This window comes from Leptosomus discolor, chromosome 26 (assembly GCF_034619465.1).
Source record: "Leptosomus discolor isolate bLepDis1 chromosome 26, bLepDis1.hap2, whole genome shotgun sequence".
NCBI classification, from domain to species: Eukaryota; Metazoa; Chordata; class Aves; order Leptosomiformes; family Leptosomidae; genus Leptosomus; species Leptosomus discolor.
Genome location: NC_141416.1, coordinates 2,298,661 through 2,315,936, shown reverse-complemented (window position 1 = coordinate 2,315,936; position 17,276 = coordinate 2,298,661). Strand labels below are relative to the sequence as shown.

Here is a 17,276-nt window from a genome sequence, read left to right as displayed (position 1 = left end):
TGGGAGCGCTTCCCCGCGGGGGGAAGGCGCCGCGTTTTGGACCCGCCGCTGTGGGTGCCGTGGGGCGACGGGAGGGCTGGGGGTGCTGGCCAGCCCTGCTCCCGCCCCGCTCTCAAAGCCTCCGCGGCCTCGGTGCTGTCGCAGGGCGCAGACGTGACGAGCCATCCCCGCACGGAAGCGTGGCCTCGGCAAAGACTTCGGAGCCCTGGCCAGCTCTGGCCGCGTCCTTTCTAATACTGGCCCAGTTCTCGTTCAAAATCTGGCTTCGGTTTGGTCCCAGTAAAAGAAGGGGAAGGGAGAGGGGGGGACATTTTTGTTCTCCGGGCAGTAACCTCTCCCCTCCCCGTCCCGTCCCGTCCCCCCACCCCAGGGTTGTATTTTGAACCGTTCCTTGTGCAAAATTCTCCCGCTGATGTCGCGAGAGTGGTTGGGGCAAGAGCTGGGTTGCGGGCGGGGGTGGGCGGGAGGGGGGGCGGGAGGGGAAATCCAACCACCCTTCGAAGGGGCATTCGGAAATGTTCGTGTTGGTAATGGAGGGGATTTAGCTGGAAACTGCGACGGCAAACGCTGCCCTGGCCGAGTCCCCCGGGGCCGATATGTTAGTTGAGTGACTAGTCGTTCTTGGCTGAGTGAAGTCTGTTCGTGGTAATGTGAGCAAGTTTTTGATCAATGTCTTTATTTGATGCCAGGTTGTGAAGAGGTGGGTGGGAGCGGGGAGGGGGGAAGGAGACACCCGTGTCGGGGACCTGGGGTGGGGGGGACCTATTCTAGCACTGACCCTAGGGAGTGGGGAGGGGGGGAAGGTAAGGGGGGCTCTTGTCTGCTCCTTTTATCTCCTCCCTTACCTTAACGAGCGAAAAACGATGTAAAAGCCTCCTGCATGCTGAAAAATGTTAGAGAAAAAAATAATAAAAAAAAAAAACACCTTTCTTTTTCAAAAAATACAAAAAAAAAAAGGAAAAAAAAAAAAAAAAAGGAATAATGACCCAAACAAACGTCCATGCTTGCTGATCGGAACCGGAGCGGGGCTGTCCGTCTGTCCAGGCAGCGGCACGTCAGCCCCTCTCTGCAGACGAGGTTCCTACTCAAGTCTCCAAGTTGGCCTTTAATAAAATCTTCAGTTCCAATAACCTTTATATATATATATACATATATATATACATATACATATATATTAAAAGAAAGCTTGATGTAGCAGTTCTAGTTTAAAATGAATAGAAGTATTTCGGCCCCTGTTTTATTTTGATTTCTCCTTTTCCCCTGCTTTTCCCCCGTACCCTCACCAACTCCATATTTTGATGTAGCAACTTTGGAAGAAAGAAAACCCAGGCGCTGTAAACGCACCGAGAGCTACCTCCGGCCCGAGAAGGGGCTGCACGGGGGGGCTCGGGCAAGTGCGGGAGAGCTGCGGCCCCCGCCGCTCCCCGGCCACTTGGAGAGGGGCAGTCCCGGGCCCTGCCTGTTCGCATCCTAGGGGAGCCCGGTGGCGGGGGCTTAAACAACAAATTTGCGTAACTTTTTTTTTTTTTTTTTTTCTTTTCTTTTTTAAATATATGTATATATATAAAAATCTTAAAAAAAAAAAAAATAAAAACAAAAAACAAGAAAAATGCCCATGACCTTAACTATTTGCTCTGACTTGTATCTTCCTTGATAGGTGACTAAAAATGGCTTGTTGGTCTAATTCACCAGCAATAACGTTAACTAAAGACAGCCCCCTCCTCCCTACACCCTGCCCTTCTCTGCAGCAAGGTGGGAGCGGAGTTCCCTGCGCTCTCGGGGGGTGGGTTTTTTTGCCCCCCCTTCCCTCCAACCCTCCAGGGCTGCCTTTGGTGACCCACCTTGCCATAGGAGCAGCAGCATAAACCAGCTAGGCTAAACCCCGCTCGCTTCAGCTGCCCTAACCAGCCCTCCCGGTGCTCTCCGGGATAACCCGACCGGGATTCCGAATCGATACCGGGCACCCTCCTTGCGCCCAGGGGGAGGCGCGTGGTGCTGGGAGCCGGCGCGCGAAGCCGGGTCTCGCTGAGCTCTTCCTCTGGTGTAGGAGCAGCGAAACCCTCGCAGGGAGCCTGGTCCTCGAGACCCCCATCCTGCAAATCACACGGGGGGGGCTTGATTTTACGGCTCGGGGCCACCAAAAACCGGGCGGGCTCCTGGCGGCGGTAAAGCGAAGCGTGTGCGTCCGCGCTCGCGGGATGGGATCTCGCCGGTGGCCCAAGCGCAAATGGAGGCTGCGGGTCTCCCCACCGCGCTGCTGGCCAGGCAGGGGAGCGGGGTGTTCCCAGGGCTTCCAGCGGGGATGGTGGGGAGCCAGGATGGGGACCCGGCTGAGGACCCGAGTAGGACTCGCCGTGGTCAGATGGATGCCGGTGGCAGCGTCCCACGGGCACTCATCCTGCTGCAGAGCTGAGCTGCGTCGGGGCGACGCAGCCCCCGAGGGCGTGAGTGGTGGGACGGAGGGTGGGTCCCCAAAAAGCCGGGGGGCTCAGAGCGTAGCTGCGTCGGAAGGTGCTGAGCTGTTAGCAGGAAGCTTCCAGGTCCAGGCAGGATCACACCCGTGGCGGGGGGATGGAGTGGACGTAGCAAATGGGGCCGAGTTGGTGCCAGACGTCGCACCCGGTTCAGCGCCGCTGGGGTTTACGCACGTGCTTCGCCGAACTGCGGCCGCCTTCGGCACTTGCCGAAACCAAGGAGCGGGGGCTGCGGTGCTTTGCTGAATTTAGGGCTCATCCTGCAACCTTTCCGTGTGAACGTGTGACCTCCCGGGCAGAGCCGAGACGGTGGCAGGACTGTGGGAGCGGGGGCTCCCCGGTTGTGCCGCAGCGGAGAGAGGTGACCAGGGAGCGGACGGGCGGCTGCGGGGTGCGTGGCGGGGGAGTTTGGGGGTGATGCCTGTGCTGCTCTGCCGTGTCCCCCCGAAACCTGCTGCGTCTTCAGCCGGGGTTTGCAAGCTGCCGTGGCGGGGCCGGGGACTCCTGGAGAAGGGACGATGCGGGGGAGAGGGTGACAAAAAGTAACAAAGGGAAACAGAGGGAGAAAGTAATATCATGCTGTGATGTCATCCTCATCGACATAAATTATATAGAGAATAGTATGTATTATAATACATAACAAAAGAAAAGAAAAGAACCAAAATTGGATTTATATTTAATGAGGAGATACTATAAAAATATCTTGTCCTAGCTCCCATTTGCAAAAGTATTTTTCAGCTGGAGGGATATCTATTATTTTTTTCTCTTTTCTTTCTTTCTTAAAAAAAAAAAATTAATCTCCATACATACAAAGGCTCAGACTGTTAATATTGTGAACCTCTTAAATCAAAATGCTCCAACCTGTTTATTTGGTATTTGAAGGGTTTATTTTGATGCATTTACTGGTGTTTTTTAAAGAGAGAGAGAGGAGGGAAAAAAAGACTTAAGATTTTAAAATTAGAACATTTCTTTATAATTTAATATTCTATTTTAATAAATGCATTTATTACATGTAAATGTAGCAAGGAACTGGGCTAATAAAAATACTTTTTATTAGGTAATTTATTATAAGAAAAAAGGATATTTTATTTTATGATAAAGTGATCCTTAAAAGTTTAGAAGGTTTAGAATATATGTAGGTTAAAAAATACATTTGTATCCAGAGTATTGCTTAAAAAGTGTTTTTAATATATGTTTCCTTTTTCGTGTGTGCGTGTGTGTATGTAAAAGGTGATAGTTATGGTGCAGATAGCCCTTTCCAGAAATAAGAAATTAACACAGTTGGATGTATTTAAAAAAAAAAAAAAAAAAAAAAAAAGAAGAGAGAGAGAAAAAAGGTAATTAAAAACCAGAGAAGTAGAAGAGAAAAACCACTATGGATCAAAGCCCGCGCGGTCGTTTCAAAGCCCCCGTCCTGTGGTCGCTCTGTCCAGCGAATCCCTTCGCCAGGGGGTCGAGGTCTGAGCTCGCCAAACCGTCTTTGGGGGGATCAGGCCCTGGCTGCAGAAACCCTCCGGCCTGGGGCTCTCGGGGGGGTCTTTCGGCAGCATCGCCCACCGCCAGCCCCCCCCCCCCCCCCCCCCCCCCCGGCGAGCCCCGGTCCGGCTGCAGCGAAGCACTTCAGCGCGTCCCCCGCGCCCCTGGGCTCCCCCGGCCCCGTCCCGCCGCCCAGGGCAGGCGCTGGGGGCTGGAGGGTTTTGCTCTGGCTGTGGTTTCTTTGGGGAGGGCAGGGGGTTGGGAGGAGGCCGGACGCTCTCGGAAAGCCAAGCTGGCGTTCCTCGCCCCGTCAACCCTCCCTCCTCCTGCTCGTTGCCCCGCCGGCTCGACAACGAGCCCTAACCCCAGCCCAGCGAGCCGGTGGCGAGCGTTGCCGTCGGTGCGGTTCGCGGCAGGGTTTCCGAGAGCCCTGGATAAAATTGCTTCTTGTTGGAGGCGAGAGGATTTACGGTCCTTCCCGCAGCCTTGACGGGAGGGACCGACAGCCAGTGCCAGCTTGGACCTCGCCGGGCCGGGAGCCTGCTGCTCCGCAGACGAGGCTGGTGGTTGCCGTCCATCGCCTCCCTTTAGGCTTTGGCCCCGTTTCTTTCTGCAGCTGAGCGGGCTGCAAGGACAGGAGTATTTTGTCCCAGCACTCAGGCCAGGCCTGATCTTGGAACCATCCACCATCGTCCTTCTGGGCGTAAGGGCTCGCACGGGACCGGTGCCGTGCTGCAGCTGCTTTGGGCTTGGACCCGGCGCTCCGAGCAGGGATGAGACGGCTTGTGCAGAGCTCCTGGCCGGCTTCAACCCGTCCTAGATAGGTCAATGTTGCCCTTTCTGCTCCCCGCCGAGCCAGTGTGGGCACGGCTCGTGCAGGACAACCAACGTGAGGACAGCCTGGGGTGGCCCCTTGGCAGCTGGGGGGGCTCCGAGCTCGCAGAGCACGTGCTTTAATCCAGGCGAGCACTTAAGCACGCGCTTCGCTTCAGCCACGTCCCCGAGCGTTTGCAGGATCTTGGCCCAAGGAGCCGCTTCGCAGACGGGCTGAGCAGCCTCAACCTCCCCCCTCTGGGCTGGGGAGCGCGGGGGGTCCCAGACCTCCCCCCGCTCCGCCCCGGAGCCAGCCCTGGTCCCGCTCCCCTTCCCAAAGCAGCAGGAAGGTGCGGGATGCTTCTGCTCTGTTGCCTTTCAAAGAAGCATTTTAAAATAAGAAAAAAAAAATTTTTGTTTTGTTTGTTTGTTTTTAACCAAAAAGGAGAAGAAAAGAAAAAAAAGTTTGAGTTGATGGGTATTAAAAAAAAGTTAATAATAATAAACATTCAAATTTATTTCATATAATCCTAGAGTAAAGATTAAAATAAAATTAACTAGTTCAAATAGTAGATGCTATCCATATTGTTTAATCTATAGTAGATCCAAGTGATCCCAGACAGAGCAGAATGTAAAATAATAAACTTGTAAACGAGATCAGCTATCATTTTTAACTTCCCCAGAAGTTCCATCTTTTTTTGGTACTATTTTTCTGAAGCAAACAAATAAATGAACGAAAGCCTAACAAAATAACAGACCACCGACTGGTACCTTCTGTCAATCAAAGTCCTGAAGTTATTTTTATAGAGGGGAAAAAAAAAAAAAAAAAAAAAGGGATCTAATAATATGTATTTTTTTAAAAAGATACGTTTGGGTTTTTATGTTGCTTTTTTAATAAAAAATAGAAAGATTTGGCTAGTCACTGAACAAAATAAGAAAGTTTTAGGCCATTATTTCTGCCTTATTCTGACCTCCAGCCTCGGGCTTGGATTGTGAAATTTCAGCAAAAGAAACGCTAAAAGTCGCTGTTCCTTTTCTTGCGCTTTTCTTGCTTTTCCAACGTCTCCAAGCGCCGAAGGCGTCGGAAGGTCCCCGCGATGGGCGGGTGGGACCCTTCCTGGGTGGGAAGGCGAAGGAAAGGAAAATTGGCTGAACTCCCCTCTGTAACGTGACGGACAGAGCTCGAAGGCAGCGAGGTGCTGGTGCGAAGGCGCGGGGCTCCTCCGGCGTGGCCGCTGCGGGGCCGTGAATTAGGCTTTCTGCCCTCGGAGCCGGGCAGTAGACATAGGACACTAGGGTTGGTTTGTTCCCTTTTCGTTTGTTTTTTTTTTTCTTTTGTTTTGTTTTTCTTTTTTTTTTTTTGGTTATATCTCGACCCGACGATGTGCGCCTTGGGATGAGCTCGCTTGTTTACCCACTGGCATCTTTCCGGATGCCAGGTTTGGCTTGTTGCGTGTTTATTCGGTGCTGGATGCTCCCTCAAGGACGCTGTTGCTCAGCCTCAAAGCATCGGGCTCAAGCGCTGGAGCTGCGGGTGAAATGTTTGCGAGAGGCTCTGCTGGTCAGGGAGGTCCTTCCCGCCACCGTGCTGGGCCACGGCGTCCCCGAGTCCGCGGCTTTGCTTCCCGACAGCCGGCCCCGCGCCCTCCTGCTCTCGGGAGGGTGACCTTCGTGGCCAGCGCCTGGGTTTTGGCTGCCGAAGCGAGGGAGGCGGCTGGAGGCTGTTCGCGGTCGGTGCCACCCGTCGGGGCTCTGCGGTCGGACGCCTGAGTCCTTGCGGTGCCGCGAGCGACCGGCTCCCCGAGCTGGCGGAGCAGCGTCCGGGTGCCGAGGCTGGACGGCGGGTCCGTTCGCGCGGAGGGGAGCTCTTCTGCTGACGGCAGATCCGCTTTGGGGCAGGGGAGCGCAGCCCTGGCACCGGCGGTGGGGCGGGATGCGCCCGGCCAGCTGGTTAAACCCTGGTCCTTACGTTTCAGAGCCAGGCCGGCGCTGGTGACTGCTTTTCTCTGCACCAAAATCACCGTTTACACGATATAACTCGAGAATAACTGACGCAGCGTCGACTCCGTTGTTGGTCGAGAAGCGGAGCGTTGCGAACACTCTTGAAAGGTGGTTACCTCTGGGTTTAGCTTTTGCTCCTGTCCTCCGCGCCGTGGCTCAGCCGTAGCGAACCCAGGGATGTCCTGCAGTTCAGGAGCATCCACGAGGATCCCAAAGCCTTCGAGAAACGCAGCGGCTGGCCCTCGCTCCCTCGCCCGCGGACGGCCGAGGCAGCCGCTTTACCAGCATTCATTCAGCAAAGCCATGCAATAGGTTAGGACAGGAAAAGAAGACAGTTCTCATTCGGTTTCTGGTTATAGCACTGTGAATCAGAGATCACTCCACGGGACCCTTCCCCGGCGTGCCGGGGCGGGGGGGGGGTTCGGAAAGCAGGGCGTGGTGTCTCCCGCGCTTTCGGAGGGGTTCGTGCTTGGTGGAATCAAGCGCCTGGTCCTTCCCTGCAGGGGCGGCGAGGCGGCCTGTTTGCTCTTTCGTTTTTGTTTTACCTCATTTTTTGGTTTTGATACTTGAAGAAGAGTCAGTGATTGACGTTGTACAGTGATGCCCTGGACTGGAGAGTGGATGCACTTTATAGTAACTTGTATACTGATAGTGGGGTCCCATCCTGCCTCTGCCCAGCCCGCAGCGAGGTTGCCTTGGTGTCAGCGCCGGCAGGAGCAGAGCCAGGATGGGCTGGTTCTTCCAAAAAACCTTTCTAGGATGTTAGGGAGCAACCTCTGTATTTTATTGTGGGGTTTCACATACTGTAGAAACTCGAAGGCACATTTTGCTGTCAGTTGATCCGGTGGAAAATTCAGCCATAATGGTGCTGGGCTCACTCCGGTTTTGCCTGTGCCGTGAGATCTGGAGGCGGTGGAGGTTGGGCAGCTCCTGCCTTTACTCCCGTGTAACTCGCCCGTTTCGATGGGGTTACTCTACTGGAATCTGAAGTCGCTTCAGCCCTGGCAGGCTGCGGCGTCACCACTGGATGCACTCCAGCATCACTTCAGGGCTGCTAATGGAGCAAATTGAAAGTCACCCCCAGTAAAGTGACACTAATGTAAAATCTGGAGTGGCTCCACTGGTGTCTGTGCAGGGATTAAGAAAAAAATGAAGTCACCCTCCGACGGTGGCACCAGTCTGCCAGGCAGCTGACAGCAGAGTGTGTTTTCTGGTCTTGCAATGATGCTTTTGAAACAACTGGCAGAGAAACGGAGCGGCGGGACAGAGCAGCGCTGCGTGGCCACCGAGATCTTCTCTCGGCTCCCAGGAGCTGGGACGGAGAGACGCGGTCGCAGGCTGCTTTGCTCGTCTGTGAAACGATCAGTGCTTTTTTCTTTTTTCCCTTTTTCCTTATGAATTCTGTTTAAGATCATTGTAAAAAAAAAAAGGGGGGGAAAAAATAAAAATCAGGGGCCAGATCCTGGTTTGCAATTGAGGATTTGCTCCTGGGTTAAAAGCAGTGTTAAGCAAACATGAAAGGCAGCGGGCACGAGCGCTGACGAACCCCAAACGAGCAGGGCTGGTCGAGCCGTGGCTGCTGCAGAGCCCGCTCACGCTGCTGTGCCGCGGAGCCGACTCTGATCCCAGCCCCAGGCGAGCCAGGGAAATCCCCAAGGATGCCCAGAGCAGCCCCCCGGGCATCCACGGGAGCCTTGGGGGCTGCAGAGGATTTCCTCCGGCTCTGCCCCGGTATCAAAGAGACCCAGGCTCCAGCTCGCTGCCGCTGGGACTCTGGCAAAGCAGCTCCGGTGGGATTTCCCCCGTAAGACGTGAGCTGAAACGAAACCCAAGCCACCAGGGAGCGGCGGCGGCCGATCTCGGCGATACCCCCGCGGCGGCTTCCAGGGGAGCGCAGCCCTTCGCCAGCCCTTCATGGCTTTTGCTTGACCCCGTCGGTTTTCTCTCGTCCTCGCTCACAAACCGCTGTACAAGTTCGGGTGTATCCGCTTTCCCACGGATCCGGGTGCCATCGCACCGTCTTACTCCACGGTACTACCAACCTCGCGCTGAGCCAGCCGGCCACAGAGGTGCCCGGTGTTAGCCTGGCCGTCCTGACTGTGTGGCCCTTCCAGTTAAAGTCCATTCCCTATTCTGTTGTGTTTGCCTTTTTTTTTTTTTTTTTTTTCTTTTTTTTTTCTTTTTTCTTTTAACGTCATAGGAAACCTGTAGTCGGGATTGTTACTATTGGAAACCGATCACATGTTCCATCCAGGTATTTTCATCTCTCCGGCGTTACGCAAAAATAAAGGCCTGAGAGAGAGATATAACCGAACATAGAAGTAGAGTTAGGCTCGTTGTCTGAGTTTTGAGGCATATAGTATAAGGGGAGAAGGAAAAAAATTAAAATAAAATAAAAAATTAAAATAATGATGTTGCACAACTTGTAGAAAACAAAGAAGGGAAAGGGTTAATGTATTAAATGTGCTAAATTACATTAAGAACTTAATTTTATTAAAGTATTATTACTTAAGAAACGTGGTGTCTGCTCTTGGTTTCTGTCTCTTCACGCTTCAGGAGGGCGTCCAGGAGTGGTGGCTGGGAACGGGGCCCCCAGCCAGGCTGAGCTCCAGGGGCGGCAGGGCCGTACCCTCCTTCTGTCACCCCTCAGGGGTCTCTGCCACCTTCAGCGACAGATCTCTGGGTTAGAGCAAAGGAGGTTCATTTGCAGTCAGCTCCCCTGCACCAGCTGCGGTGCCCACTCCTGGTGGCAGCGAGGTCCCACGTCCCTGAGCCTTGTGTCACCCTTCCCACTACCCCATTCCAGCAGAAATCGTATAAAAACTGGGAAACCGGGACCAAAACTGAGCTGCCGAGCCTCAAAGCGTTTCCGTGAGCCTCAATGGGCTCATCGTCCCCCATGGCCACGCCAGCGCCCCCGGGGGGGGGACCGCTTGGCTCGAGCCCTGTCCCTTTGCAGAGCCGGGGGGGGCCAGCACCCTTCCCCTGCGCACCCACCTTTCCTGGCGGCGGGGCTGACATCACCTCTTGGCACCGCGGTTCGGCGCGGGCAGATGGCGGTGCGGGAGGGGGTGGCACTTGGCGGCTCTCCGGCGGGTCGGCGCGTAGCCGTGCCTCTCCCAGCTGGCGTGGGCACGGGCCAGAGCCCGGCTGGGCACGGCGATAACCGTCGCTCACCTGGGGACGGCCTCCAGCCATGGTCAGACACAACCGGTGGTGCCAAGGATGGGTCTGGCCAGCTCAGGGACGAAGCTGCCTCGGGGACAGCGCCGTGGTGCGGGGGATACGCCGCACCGGGATGGCTCGAGCCAAGGTGAAGGTGCTGCCGGGGCTGGGGTGTCGGCTGGTGGGGGAAAAAAAAAGGGGCAACCACCACTTGGAGGGGGTTGGCACCTACGTGGTGCCCGGTTCGTGCACCCCCCTGTGCCACGGCAGCGGGATCCAACCTGCCCCTCCGAGCCTGAATTTGCGGCTCTCCCCTCCAGCCTCCCAGCAAGGCACCCCCTTGCCCAGGCTGCGGTCACCCCTTCCTCCCTGCCTCTCCTCCTCCTCCTCGTCCTTCATGGTTTGGGGATCTGCCCAGCTGCTCCGTGCCCCAGCGGGTTGAGGCGTGAGGCCAGAACTGGCACCGTTCCTGGCCTCAAGGAAAGACCCTGGTAGAGAGAGAAAGAGCCTCTGGCGGCAACTTTATTTGGGAATTTTCACCCAAATTCCTGTGTCACTGATAAATCATGCCACAGATCCTGCTGGCACAGCCAAGTGACATGGAGTGAGCGGGGGCAGCCATGGAGAGACAAGAGACACCCCCCCCCCCTCAAAAAAAATACCCCATGCATGAGGGGGGACACGCTCCCAGCGCCGGGGTTAATGGGGACAGGGTCTCCCAGGAAGGTCACCGCAGCGCCTGCCCCCTTCTTGATTGACATCTGCCAATCACCCCCTGACAGTGGTGACACAGGGCTCAGCCCAGTCTGTCCCAGCACCTCGGACGATGGCCACCCTGGGATGTCCCCGCTGTCCCCCAGGCAGGGGACCGGGGGTCACTGTCACCCTGTGGGTGCAGCAGACGCTCCATCTAGTGGCAGCCGTGTCCCCTCAAGGGGCTCACAGCATGAAAAGCAGGGTCCTCCCAGGCGCTGCAGGGAGTCACCCCCCACCCACCCCCAACCCCCCCACCCTGGGGTGTCCCACAGCTGCCCCAGCAGCACCCAGAGGCACACCCGGCCCTTGGTGTCGAAGGGGCAGGGCTGGGTGCCACCCGCGGCGCTGCTCCTCGCTTCACCAGCCAAGAGAAGGGTGCAAGGGTGCACCCGGTGTGTCCTGTGTCATCCCCCCCTCCCCCAGCACCCACCCTGAAGGGCTGCACCCAGGGGTGCCGCAGAAATGTGGCACCAAACAAGGGAGCCGCGACGTTTGGGCTTGTTCAGTGCCACCCTGAGTCACCCGGTGCCTGCGCCTCCAGGGCTAGAGGAAGCAGGGACACTTGGATGGAGCCTTGAGCAACCTGCTCCCGTGGGAGGTGTCCCTGCCATGGCAGGGGGGGTGGAACTAGATGAGCTTTGAGGTCCCTTCCAACCCAAACCATTCTATGACACGAGGGGGTGACATGTCCCAAACCATGGGGGGAGAGCGGGGAGACCCTGATGCTTTTTTTTCCCCACCCCTACTTGGGTAGGTCCTACATAAACACAGGGAGAGCAGCACATGGGAGCAGGATGGTGCACACAAGAGCAGCCACCAACCCGCCCTGTCCTGGTGGGGCTGCAGCGAGCAGAGGTAGAGGGTGAGAAACACAATGCCACCACGTGCTGGGTGGTGGTGGTGGGGGGTGTCAGGGTGGGGGCACCCCAGGGGGCTCAGATGTTCTGGCAGCAGGGCGCCTGCCTGCCCTCCTGCTGCGTGGGCAGCACCCGGATGGGCTCGATGGTCGTGGTGGGGCCAAACTCTGACTCCGGCTGCCCCGTGATCTGCCTCTGTGACACGATGCGGTAGATCTCTGCCCACAGAGAGAGAAGAAGAGAGAAGACGAGAAGAAGAAGAGAGGAGAAGAGAAGGAGAAGAGAAGGAGAAGGGAGAAGGGAGAAGGGAGAAGGGAGAAGGGAGAAGGGAGAAGGGAGAAGGGAGAAGGGAGAAGGGAGAAGGGAGAAGGGAGAAGGGAGAAGGGGGAAGGGAGAAGGGGGAAGGGAGAAGGGGGAAGGGAGAAGGGGGAAGGGAGAAGGGGGAAGGGAGAAGGGGAAGGGAGAAGGGGGAAGGGAGAAGGGGGAAGGGAAGGGGGAAGGGAAGGAGAAGGGAAGGGAGAAGGGAAGGGAGAAGGGAAGGGAGAAGGGAAGGGAGAAGGGAAGGGAGAAGGAAGGGAGAAGGGAAGGGAGAAGGGAAGGGAGAAGGGAAGGGAGAAGGGAAGGGAGAAGGGAAGGGAGAAGGGAAGGGAGAAGGGAAGGGAGAAGGGAAGGGAGAAGGGAAGGGAGAAGGGAAGGGAGAAGGGAAGGGAGAAGGGAAGGGAGAAGGGAAGGGAAGGGAAGGGAAGGGAGAAGAGAAGAGAAGAGAAGAGAAGAGAAGAGAAGAGAAGAGAAGAGAAGAGAAGAGAAGAGAAGAGAGAGAAGAGAAGAGAAGAGGAAAGAGAAGAGAAGAGAAGAGAAGAGAAGAGAAGAGAAGAGAAGAGAAGAGAAGAGAAGAGAAGAGAAGAGAAGAGAAGAGAAGAGAAGAGAAGAGAAGAGAAGAGAAGAGAAGAGAAAAAAAATCTTTAAGTTGATATTTCGACGGGGGACCTGCCCCCTCCCAAAACACGCAGCTCAAGGGGTGCAAACGCCCACATCTCCCCATCCAGGGGAGCAGGATCTCACCCCAGAACATACAGCCAGCATCCTCAGTAGGGTCCTGGGAGGACCATAACCAAAACCACCTCCGTCCCCCCTTTCCTGCTTGCCCCTTACCCGAGAGGATGTTGTGGAAAGCTGTCTCCACGTTGGTGGAGTCCAGAGCAGACGTCTCAAGGAAGGACAGCCCGTTCTTCTCTGCAAGGACAGTGCGAGCTCATGCGGGTGCCAGGAGCTACAGCCGCCCTGGGGTGGGATGGGACAGGGCAGGGTGGGGGAGATGATACCTGCAAAAGCTCTTGGCCTCGTCGGTGGGCACGGCCCGCAGGTGCCGCAGGTCGCTCTTGTTGCCCACCAGCATGATGACGATGTTGGCGTCAGCGTGGTCCTGCAGCTCCTTCAGCCAGCGCTCGGCGTTCTCGTACGTCAGGTACTTGGCGATGTCGTAGACGAGCAGAGCTCCCACCGCCCCCCGGTAGTACCTGGGGGACAGCGAGGCGACGGGGTCACAGCAGGGCCCCGAGCGAGGGACACGGGTGGGGAGCAGGGAAACTCACGCTGAGGTGATGGCCCGGTACCGCTCCTGCCCGGCCGTGTCCCAGATCTGAGCCTTCACCGTCTTGTTGTCCACCTGGATGCTCCTCGTGGCAAACTCCACCCCGATGGTGCTCTTGCTCTCCAGGTTGAACTCATTGCGGGTGAAGCGTGAGAGCAGGTTGCTCTTCCCCACCCCAGAGTCCCCGATGAGAACAACTAGGGGGGACGACGAACACGGTGTCAGCCCCTCTGGATCACCCAGCAATGACATTTGCGTCCCACGATGCCAACCACCCCAGCAGACCCCACAGCCCAGCCTGGCAGGGACCGGGGACATCCCCACCCTCCTCCACTCCGTTCAGGGAGAAGCTGCCGGGTGAGGAGGCACCGCAGATACCTGTAAATACCCCTCAAGAAAATTCCTGCCGTCGCCTGGAAGTTGCCAGGGGTTTCCTTCCCCGCACCGGCGACGGGAAGGTGCCACGTGCACCCACGTACACGAAACAGGCAGAAAACCAGAGCCAGGACCTGTGCGGAGACAGCCAGGCCAAGCAGAACCGAATCTCCTACTTCCAGCCCAAGCTCCAACTCCGAGGGCACCCAGGAGACCACACAAGCCGTGGTCTGAAAGGAACCATCCTCTTCCTCCTCCACCACTGCTACTGGTCAAGCCCATGAGCTGGGAAGTCCCTGGGTGTGGGTTAGTGAAGTGCATTTTCTGCCTGTCCCAGATCTGGCCGGTTCCTGTAAAATCTGGTGCAACAGGCTCTGGGGAGGCTTTATCACGCGTCTCCCCTGTCAAGTTTGTTGAGTTTATGACTCAACAGGTTATTTATTTATTTATTTATTTATTTATTTATTAATTAATTCCCCCGCTGCCAATTCTGTTCATTTTTCCAGGTGTACTCAAGACACAGCCCGCTTCACTCGGGACCCATGGGGGACCAAGCTTGGGGGACGCTTCTCCCCACCAGGATCAGAAAACAGCAGGGCTGAGACCACAACCGTCCCACGATCACGCTGGGGAGACCCCCAGAGCAGCGACACCAGCAAGGGACCACCGGGTACGCCCCACCGCTGCGCTCGTCACCAGGGCTGCAAAGCACCCTGCAGGATTTGCCCGGGTTTCGCAGCAAGACACAGCGACACTCGTTCAAGCCTCGGTCGCCACCATCCTCCGAGGATGTTGCTCCACGTCCTGGATAACCCCTTCCCCATCGGCTCTGGCTCCCGGGGACTTGCCTCCCTTGCATGGGCTGGGACGCAAAGCCTCCGACAACGTAGCCACCCCCTTGCCAAAGCCCTTGCAGGCAGAGCAGCTCCCCAGGATCACCGAGGGCAGCTGGAAGGCACCGGAGCCGCGCTGGCCATCGCCGTGTCAGGGCAGAGAGCAGTGGAGGGACGCGTGGCTCCTCCATGCAGCGCTGAAAGCTGCTGTGCGCTACGTGGAGACCCGGGAGGACCGCGACAGCCTGGGCCACCCTGGACAAACCGGTAGAAAAATGCAGGCCAGTGATGAGGCAGGTTCGTTAACGCTTCCTGAGCTTGGCTGCTTTGATCTGGGCTTGGTGTTGAATCAACGGGAAGTTGCCACTTCCCCAGGCTCAACCGCCACGTCCCCTATCCCAGCGGTGCCGTGCTCCTGCTCCCTCCAGCCCCAAAGCACCTCCATGGCCCGGGGACAGGAGGGCAGCGCAGGCGACGCCTGCGAGAGCCGTGGCTGGCAGGAGGCGGCACGAAGTACAGCCAGGGGAAACTGAGGCACGAGCATGCCGTGCTGCACCACCCCTGCAGCCAGGGAAAACAAAAAGCATTGGTCTGGGAAAGCCTTAGGAATCCAGGGGAGGAAGGAAGGAGCAAAGCCAGCCTGTGCCGGGCAGGCGCTGACCTTGCACAGCCCTCGTGGCCACGGCCCGCTCCTGGCACTCCTGCGGGCTTTGCACCGCGCCGGGGATGCAGGGAGGGGGTTGGAGGGGGCAGGGAGCCAGCAGCATCCAGGGCACTTCGATGCAGAGGGGGTACGTGCTCATCTCCGTCCTGAGCTTGAAGAGCAAGAGGGACTCGAGCAGCATCCTCCACCCCACGCACAGAAGCAGCTGAGACACTCGGCCCACGCTGAACACGAGCCGTCGCCCACCCTGTGAGCACTGGGGAAACATCCTCGGCCCATCACGTCCCACCCCGGCCTGGAGCTCCGCACAGGGACCCTGAGGAAGGGTCCAAGGAGCAGCCATGCCCAAGGCTGTTTCTGATCTCTCCAGACCCCCTCCAGCGGCATCGAGGGCCTTCCCGTGAGCACGGCTGGAATTCGCCCCGTGCTTTGCAACAGGAGGTGGCAACGGATGCTCCCATCTCGGTGGCAATCAGGATAACGCTGCTTCGAGCAGTGACCATCTCCCATTTCTCAGGGGGAGAAGCTGGTCCCAGGTAGAACCATTCAGCCCCAGAGAGCACCGGCCCAGCTCTGTTCCCCTAAACATTGCATCTCCCTTGGACTTTGCTCCTCCTCCAGGAGGGATGAGCAGACCTCGCGTTCAAAACCGAGTTCTCTTATTTTTTTCAAGGACTCCAGAGATCACCACGAGACCGAGGAGGGGAATGCAGAGCTGCTCTCAGCCCTGGCTCCTGCAGGATCGCAGGGAAGAGACGGGCACTGCAGGAGGACAACGCGCCGGGGCCATCTCAGAGCCGCGCTGCTGGTGCAACGCTGGGCGAGAAGCAAAGGACGCACCAGCCAGAGGAGCTCCTGCCCAGGTGCCTCGCTCCGAGGCACGACCCAGCTCCAGCTGCATCAGAGTTTCCCCCTCGCTGGCTCCCAGAATAACTCCAGAGAGGAGGATTTTCCTGGGCAGGGGCCAGGGGAGGTGTGCAAGGAGCCAGGGGCTACCATCGTGGTGGTGGCTGGAATTACTCGGGGCTTTTCGGGCAGGGCTGCATGGGGAGGCTGACTCACGGCCGGCCTCAGGGTGATCTCATACCCAGCTTTTATGGCTCGGGAGGTTGTGGCTCTGCCAAGCTGTCCCCTGGCTTCCCCCAGCACCCGCTCCAACCACGGCGCGGTGGCGGGAGCGAGGGGAGAGCTGCTAACGGCAGGGAAAGCCAGCGGGCGCAGGGGATGGGGGCTCGGATGGGGATGCTCCATGGGGGCGTCGGGCTCCTACAGCCAGGAAAACCAACGTTGCGCCTCCAGGGGCCCAGCCCCGTCCCACCCTTGCGCACCGGAGAGATCACACCGTGCCCAGCACCGCGAAGGATGACGCCGGAGCCCTGGATCCACCGCAGCGGGGCGAGCAGCCCGGCTTTTCCCCTTGGGGTTGCTCACTCAGCCCCCCGAACTTGTCCTCCCACCCCAGCCACGCAGAGGGGAGCACCCAAACCCCCTCAGAGGGGCTCAGGGGCTGGCACAGCACCCCCAGTGCCACACAGACCAGCTTCCCCCACCGTCCCTGCCTCCAGGGACCCGGAGCACCCTGCCGTGGGCACGGCCACCCTTCCCCTGGATGCTGCGCTCCAGGTGGGGGCTCCGGGCTCCTCCCGCCGCAGTAACGAGCTGCTTTAATTAGCTCTAGGGCCACAAATAGCCACCGGCCACCTCTGTGCTGGACCACGGCAATATTTCAGCCTCCACCCCGAGGCCCCAGCACCACCAATACCCACCACCCCTCCGCCCAGCGCAGGGAAGCACCCCAACAAGCCCCCCCCGCCCCAGCACTGGGAGCCGTATGTTATATCCCAGTACAAGCCAAAGCCTTCCAGCTCCATCCCGAGGGTGCTGCACCGCCCGCAGCAGGGCTGAGACCGAGCACAGCTCATTGCAGGCATGGCCAGAGCGGCACCACCAGGGCAGGAGACCCACCTTTGAAGAGGTAGTCGTACTCATCGTCCTTGCCCCGCATCTCACCCAGTACCCCAGCCTCACTCCCACTGGGCCAACTGGGATTTCCGGGACTTATCCAGCCCTGGCAGGGGCTGTCCCTTGCGCACCCATTGGTGGCCACAGCCCTTCCTCCTCTGCACTCACTGGTGGCTGGGGCTGTCTGTCACCGCCCAGTATGCTCACCTGGGCCAGGTAAGGGGGGGGGGGGGGCAGGTATGCGGCTGCTCCCGTGGGCGAGGGCTCTGCTCGCACCGCCGTCCTTCCCCGAGGGTTCTGGGGTGCAGT

General features: G+C 57.7%; 1 protein-coding gene across 1 annotated transcript; it reads right to left on the bottom strand.

Moving 5' to 3' along the window:
* Nucleotides 1-11,620: 11,620 nt before the first annotated feature.
* On the bottom strand, nucleotides 11,621-17,010 carry LOC104348847 (ras-related protein Rab-11A). The gene is made up of 5 exons (XM_086478248.1): nucleotides 16,971-17,010; nucleotides 13,135-13,330; nucleotides 12,872-13,059; nucleotides 12,695-12,781; nucleotides 11,621-11,760 (listed from the first exon to the last, which is right to left on the bottom strand). The coding sequence occupies exons 1-5, from the start codon at nucleotides 17,008-17,010 to the stop codon at nucleotides 11,621-11,623; spliced, it is 651 nt and encodes a 216-aa protein (XP_086334374.1).
* Between the last annotated feature and the right edge of the window lie 266 nt (nucleotides 17,011-17,276).